The sequence below is a fragment of the Carlito syrichta genome, unplaced genomic scaffold, assembly GCF_000164805.1.
Source record: "Carlito syrichta isolate Samal-C Ts95f unplaced genomic scaffold, Tarsius_syrichta-2.0.1 Scaffold302307, whole genome shotgun sequence".
NCBI classification, from domain to species: Eukaryota; Metazoa; Chordata; class Mammalia; order Primates; family Tarsiidae; genus Carlito; species Carlito syrichta.
This window is the reverse complement of record NW_007246403.1, coordinates 281983-289004: the sequence shown is the minus strand read 5'-3', so window position 1 is coordinate 289004 and position 7022 is coordinate 281983. Positions and strand designations below refer to the sequence as shown.

At 51.8% G+C, this 7022-nt stretch overlaps 1 protein-coding gene across 1 annotated transcript in view; it reads left to right on the top strand.

The window, feature by feature from the left end:
* Positions 1-7022, top strand: part of CACNG2 (calcium voltage-gated channel auxiliary subunit gamma 2) — a 132738-nt gene that overhangs the window by 118121 nt on the left and 7595 nt on the right. The window contains exons 3-4 of the mRNA XM_021711468.1: positions 5204-5344; positions 6509-7017. Coding sequence (XP_021567143.1) covers positions 5204-5344; positions 6509-7017 — 650 coding nt within the window. The remainder of the gene's footprint in view (positions 1-5203; positions 5345-6508; positions 7018-7022) is intronic.

Genomic DNA, 7022 nt, shown 5'->3' with positions numbered 1-7022 from the left:
CCAGGCGGGTCTCAACCCCGCGGGCTCAGGCAATCCACTCACCTCAGCCTCCCAAAGGAGTGGGATTACAGGCTGAGCCACCGAGCCCGGCTCCACCATCTCTCTTGGCTGGTCAGCTGCAAAATCTTCTCGCTGCATCCCTGGAACCACCCTTGACCCCTTTGTAATCTGTCTGCTTCTTAAGGTGCAAATCAGATCATGACAGCCCTGCCTGTTTTAAGCCCTTTAAAGTTTTCCATTGCTCTTAGGATAAAGTTAAGCTCTTTAGGGTTACCCATGAGACCCCGCATGGCCTGGCCCGCCTGTCTTCTCTCCCTCAGTGTTCCTCAAGCCTCTCCATTGGCTCCTGTGACCCAGCCTTCTCCCAGGTCCCTGAACAAGCCATGCCTCCTCCAGCCCTTGCTCATGCTGCTTTCTCTTTCACAAGCCTGCCTACTTTCTGTCTGATGAGCTTCTCCTTATCCATCAGAAGGCAGCTCCACCACCACACTCTCAGGGAAGCCCTTCCTGATCCCCACATGAGCTCAGAGGATGCTCTGAGAGGCAGCGAAGTGTCCAGCCTGAAAGCAGGGAATGCAGTGGTTAGACACACAGACCCTGGAGTCAGACTACCTGGGTTCACAAACCTTGAACAAATGACTTAACCTCTCTGTATAATAATTTAGCCTCTGTATAATGGACATGATTAAAGTGAGCACTTCATAGAGTTGTAATAAGAACTAATGAGTTAGTATATGTATGGTGCTGAAAACAGTCCCCAGCATACACTAAGCTCTCAATGGACATTGACATCAGTTATCCACATGTGACATTAGCCTGTCACATGCCTCATGGTGCCATATGCCTTTCTTTCATAGCACTTTATCCCGATTGTGTTAGGATCTGAGGACATCCATCTCCCTCATGAGAAGGTAAGCTCTATAAAGACATGGACCAGGCCTGTTTTTGTACCCCTTATGTCTCCCATGCCCAGCCCAGACCCTAACAGGCACTTAGTCCATATTTGTTCACTGGACTCGCAGTTAGTCAAGAGCAAAGCATCTTCCAACTCCAGACTGTGGAGCCTTTTCCCAATACTTGGTCCACTTTCTGCCAAAGCTGGCCAGCTATAACTAGCAGGCCAAATCCGACCTACCAACTGATTTTGTAAATAAAGTTTTATTAGCACACAACCACACTCATTTGTTTACATATCGTCTATGGCTGTTTGTGTGCTACAACGGCAAAGTTGAGAACTTGCAACTGAGACCATATGGCCACCAAAGTCAAAAATATTTGCTGTCTTTCCCTTTACAGAATGCGTTTGCCAATGTCTGCTTTAGGCATTTATAATCTCCTCTAAGCCAGCCAAAGCCCATAGCTTCATGAAGTTGATGTGAGGTTTACAAGGCACTTAGAATAAGGCCTGACACAGGGAAGGGGCTCTGTAAGTGTTAGCAGTATTGTGAGGTACCATCTGCTTACTCCTAGGAGACTAATAAATAATAAACATTTGTTCATTGAAGAAATCAGATATTTTCTGCATCCTGTGATCGATTTTGGCACCAAGACCATGCCAGGCTTTGTGGGAAGTCAAGACAATTTATTGGGAAATTTCTGTACTGAAGTGAGGGAAGCAACCTCAGAAATAATAAAAATTGCTGCCTTTTACTGTACACTTACTAGCGTGAGACACAGTAGATATTACCCACTTTAATTCTTATAACAGTGCTTCTCAAACTTTCTTGTGCATACCGGTATGGTTTGTGGGGATCTCACTAAAATGTAGCTTCTGACTCCGAGGTCCCAGGTAGGCCCTGAGGGTCTGCATTTCTAACAAGCTCCCCAGTGATGCCAATTGCTGTAGTCCTCTGACTGCCCTTGGAGCAGCAAGGCCTTACAATGTTTCTGTGAGTTGGGTATTATTATTACTATTCCCATTTTACAGGAGAGGCAAACTGAGGCTTAGAACAGTAAAGACTCTTGCCCGATTAATAAGTGACAAAGCCAAGATGCAAAGTCAGGTGCGACTAACTCCAAGCTCTCATTCAGTCTGTGACGTTGCCCAGCCAGAAAGACCCCCAGGAGACTTCTCCAATGCAGGAGTGCCCACTTGCTGCTAAACCTAAGCTTCCTTCCCAGCCTGGATCCGGGTCCTGCAGAGTCTAGTCAGCCTAGGCATAGTGCGGTTTACTGGCTGCATCACTGCTGCCTTCTTTCTGGGCAAAGAGGCCTCTTCTGCGAGAGGCTGGTGTTTAGGTTGGCTCTGCTGTGTGTATTCCCCGCTGGTCGCCATTATTTAGAGTACATCATAAGCCGCTTCGGTACCTTCTGAAGCAGTTCTGTTTCTTTCATGTTGTTCTTCACCAGCTGCAACCAGCAGCCCTGTCTCTCCTGTTGCCTCCCTCCATCCTGTCCACACTCACCTGGGTGCTCGCAGCACACACATGTGCACACACACATGCACGCACACACACAGCAGCCCAGGCCCCTCCGCAGTCGAAGCTCCCTCCCTCTGCCAGCAAGAAGGCTAAGCTGGGGCATCCGGGTTCCCACAGAAGACGGGGCTGACCTGGAAACATCAGGCCCTGGGCCACTGTGAGCCATGTGCTCGGAGGGTGCAGTCGGGCCCACTCTCTTGGAGGAGGAAGCCAGGGCCTTTCCTCTGCCCTGCTCCTCTGAGCAGCCCTGCTGACTCCCAGGAGCCACGGCAGCTCTTCTTTCTCTCTTTATGCCATCATTCCCCTTTCCTGGTGGCCTAGGACATGTCTACACGGAGCAGGCAGAGCCATTAGAAATCATCTAACAGCCCTCACCCACGTTACAATGGGAAAACCAGAGCAGGTGAGGCACCAACCTTAGCCACACAGCAAGCGAGTGGCACAGCTGGGACTCAAACTCGACTCTCCAGGACATATGGCACCCTGCCCAGGCTCCTGGGAAGACATATAAGGAGACTACAGGGTGGTCCAAGAGTTGGACTAGTCTGGATTTGAATCCTGGCTCACTAGCAGGGTGGTTAGTTATAAGTATATAACTTCGAACCTCAGTTTTTGTATCTGTAAATTGGAGCAAAAACACACCCTGCAGGTGTAGGATGGAACTGTACATATTAGTACCCACTCAAGACCCAACACAGAGTGGGTGCTTAGCAAACATCATTACTCTTCTCCTGGAACCTCGACAAGTTCTTAACATCCCTTATAAAGGTGTTTATAAAGGTGAGAGTTCTGGTGGCTTTTTTTTTTTTTTTTTGGAGAGACAAGGTTCTGGCTATGTTGCCCAGACTGGTCTCCAACTCTTGGGCTCAAGCAATCCTCCCACCTCAGCGTCCTAAAGTGCTGGGATTACAGGCGTGAGCCAGGGCACCCAGCCTCAGGTGACTTTTGGTTGTGCGTGTCTGTGCATGGGTGTGGGTGTGTGTGGGTGTGTGTGTGTGTGGGTTGGGGATCAGGAAAGACATCCCCCTCGGGCCCGGAGAGGAAGCAGCTCCATCCCTTCCCGGGAGCAGGAGGGTACTGAAACTGCAGAGTAGCCCGGCCGCCCCAAACCCTCATTCCCTGGCCCTTGCTTACCCCCATGCAGCCCAGTTTTGCCTTACTTGTGCCCTCCCAGATACAGAGCCCCGACCTTCTTCAAATTCCCCCCAAATAACCCACTCATCCAGTCGTATTTGTGAGCAGTATAGACTTTACTGCAGATCTATGGGGGACAGAGGAAGGGTTTTCACATCACACATGTCCCAGTCAACTGCCTAAAATCCTCTTAGAAAAAATGCTAAAGCTCTATCTAGAAAATGTCTCCTCTACAGATCCTTCCTGGCCACACTGCCACCCAAGGGAGCAGGGACAGGGATAGGAGGAGGCCCCCCTGGGCTCAGCCAAAGGGCCCTGTGGCTATCAGAACTCTACTTCTATGAAGCCACTTAAGCAAGCAAAACATTGAAAGAAGACATGTTTTCCCCTGTTCTAGCCGCAGGGCGGCTCTGCCCTCTGCCTGGCCCACAACTCCCAGGACAGAGAGTCCAGGGCCTGAGGTCACTTGCTGCCTACTTGAATTTTTATAGAAAAAAATATTTGTCTTTGCAGAGACACTTTTTGGAGAACCCCACACCTCTGAATCCTCATTCGGGCACGGCACCCCACAAACACGCTGTCACACCCCAAGCACCGCCCCCCTCTGCCCTCTTGTGCCCCTCGGCCCGGCCCCCTCACACACAATAGCCTTGGCCCTCACCCTCTATCTGCTTCTCCCTTTTCATTTCAATACACCGTTTTCTCCTTATCCTGAGGTTTTTGTTCTTACTTTCTCTTTTCTCTGCTTCTTCCTCTTTGTGGACCACCTCACCACATTTATTCACTCGACAAGCTTGCATTGGCAGCCCACTGCATCCTTAGAGAAAATAAAGAGAAGAGACGACTAAAAAACAAAAAGCCGCAGTCCTTACCTCATGACCCATGTTTCATGGTGGATGCATACGTATCAACAAATACTTATAATAACTATCATTTATTGCATGATGCTATACATGCCCCAGAAACTTGCCGATGTGCATTACTTGAGTTAACTCATCTCATCCTCACAACAATCTTAGGAGGCAGGCACTATAACCATCCCTGCTTTACAGAGGAGGAAACTGAGGCACAGAGAGGTGAGATGAGCTTCCCAAGCTTACACAGTTAATAAGTCTAGAGTCAGATTCAAACCCAAGCCGTGTGGTTCTCTACCTAACCGCTATACCACTACCCCAAAGTGCAGAGGAGGAGAGGCTTCACAGAGGAGGGGACTGTGAGCCGGATTTTGATGGATGAAGAGAAGTGTGCTGAGTGAAGAACAGGAGAGACATTCCTGGAAGAAAGCTCAGTATGTCAAAGATCAGCAGCATGGAAGGACACAGCATGGGAAGGTTGCTGTGGTAGGAAATGAGGGAACAGGATGACCAGGAGACATGGGACTAGGGATGGGCAGAAGCCAAGTCACACAAGGCGCTGTGCACCTGCTGTGGTGCTGGGATTTGGTCTTGGAGGCAGTGGGGAACCTCTGGAGGGCTGTCAGCTGGCCAGCGTCGTGCGTCTTGCTCGCTCTCCCCCTGCCTCATATTACGAAGCCACCTCAACTCCTGGCCCCTAGGGACTGCTCTCCTGCCTCCTGCACACCCCCACCCCACATCCCTCAGTCTCACAGTCACGTGTTTTTTTTCTCCCTGACCCTCCATGTTCCACAGGGGCCGTGAGGGCCTCGAGTATTTTTCCGATCCTGAGTGTGATTCTGCTTTTCATGGGTGGACTCTGCATCGCAGCCAGCGAGTTCTATAAGACGCGACACAACATCATCCTGAGTGCCGGCATCTTCTTCGTGTCTGCAGGTAATGGTCGCCATGTCTAGGTCTGCCAGAGGGGAGAGGACTGGGGTCTGGGTGTTTGGGGCTAGGAGGACCTGGTGGAGAGAGAAAAGGAAGGAGAGGAGGACCCTCCAGGTCATGGTGCAGGAAGGTTCCACGGAGCTCCTGCCTGTAACAACTCCTGGACCCCCACCAAGTCCTCCAGGGGCATCCCAGACCCCAACCCTTGGCCCAGCAGCTCACCTTCCTACCATCACTTGAAAAAAGGGTCAAAAACCCAGGTTCCGCCCAGGGTTCTGGACCTATTCCCATTGCCCCCTGCCCTCCCAGGACAAGCAAACCAATGAGAAGCTGGCGAGGGGGACAACCAAGTTGCCTCACCATTCCTGGAATGCCCTCAAGATGCCCATCTACCCCAGATACTGCGGGAGGACGCTCCCTCACCATCCTACCCAGGTGGCAGCAGGCAGGCATCCACGACCAGATTTCTGAGCCTGGTTACGTGACAGATGAGTCACACTCACTTCAGATGCCAGAAAAAGAACCCAGGCATAGCATGAGCCATTTAGTAAGAATGACCAGCATCTGGGGAGCACTCACCACATCCCAGAAGCTAACATGCATCTGCCCATTTAACCCTCTCCCTGGCCCTGCAGGAGTAAGACCTATCGTCATCCCCAGTTTACAGATCTGGGAACTCAGACAAAGGTTAACTTGCCAAGGCTTTGAGCCCAGGCAGCCTGGCTGCAGGAGCCAGTCTTCACCCCCTGCTACACCAGCTTCTAATCCCTTTGCGGCCTTGAGCAAGTTACATCTCTGTGCTTGTTTCTGCATCTGTGACCTGCTTTTAAAGCACTAGGCAGTGAAGGCAGGTAGAACATGCTCAACAAACAATATCTATTATTGTTATTACTCCAAACATCACAGAATGCCTCCCTCCTCTCCCCCCTTCCGCGGCCTCAGTGTCCACGGGTTTTCCCTTGTGGCTCTCTCTGAATGGAATGATAAAAGGGTAAGGGGACGCTTGCCAACGTCCTCTGTACCAGCCTGCCTATTCCTCATGGAAACACAGGAGCGGGCAAAGCCCACCCAGCTGTCCCTGTCCCTTAATCCTGCCCAGTGGCGGACGCCTCCCGAGAAACTAACCGTCCTTCCCTCCGACCCCCGCCCCACCCCCTGTGCCCGCAGGTCTGAGTAACATCATTGGCATCATAGTGTACATATCTGCCAATGCCGGAGACCCCTCCAAGAGCGACTCCAAAAAGAACAGCTACTCGTACGGCTGGTCCTTCTACTTCGGGGCACTGTCCTTCATCATCGCCGAGATGGTCGGGGTGCTGGCCGTGCACATGTTTATCGACCGGCACAAACAGCTGCGGGCCACGGCCCGTGCCACGGACTACCTCCAGGCCTCCGCCATCACCCGCATCCCCAGCTACCGCTACCGCTACCAGCGCCGCAGCCGCTCCAGCTCGCGCTCCACCGAGCCCTCTCACTCCAGGGACGCCTCCCCCGTGGGCATCAAGGGCTTCAACACCCTGCCGTCCACGGAGATCTCCATGTACACCCTCAGCAGGGACCCCCTGAAGGCCGCCACCACGCCCACCGCCACCTACAACTCCGACAGGGATAACAGCTTCCTCCAAGTTCACAACTGTATCCAGAAGGAGAACAAGGACTCTCTCCACTCCAACACAGCCAA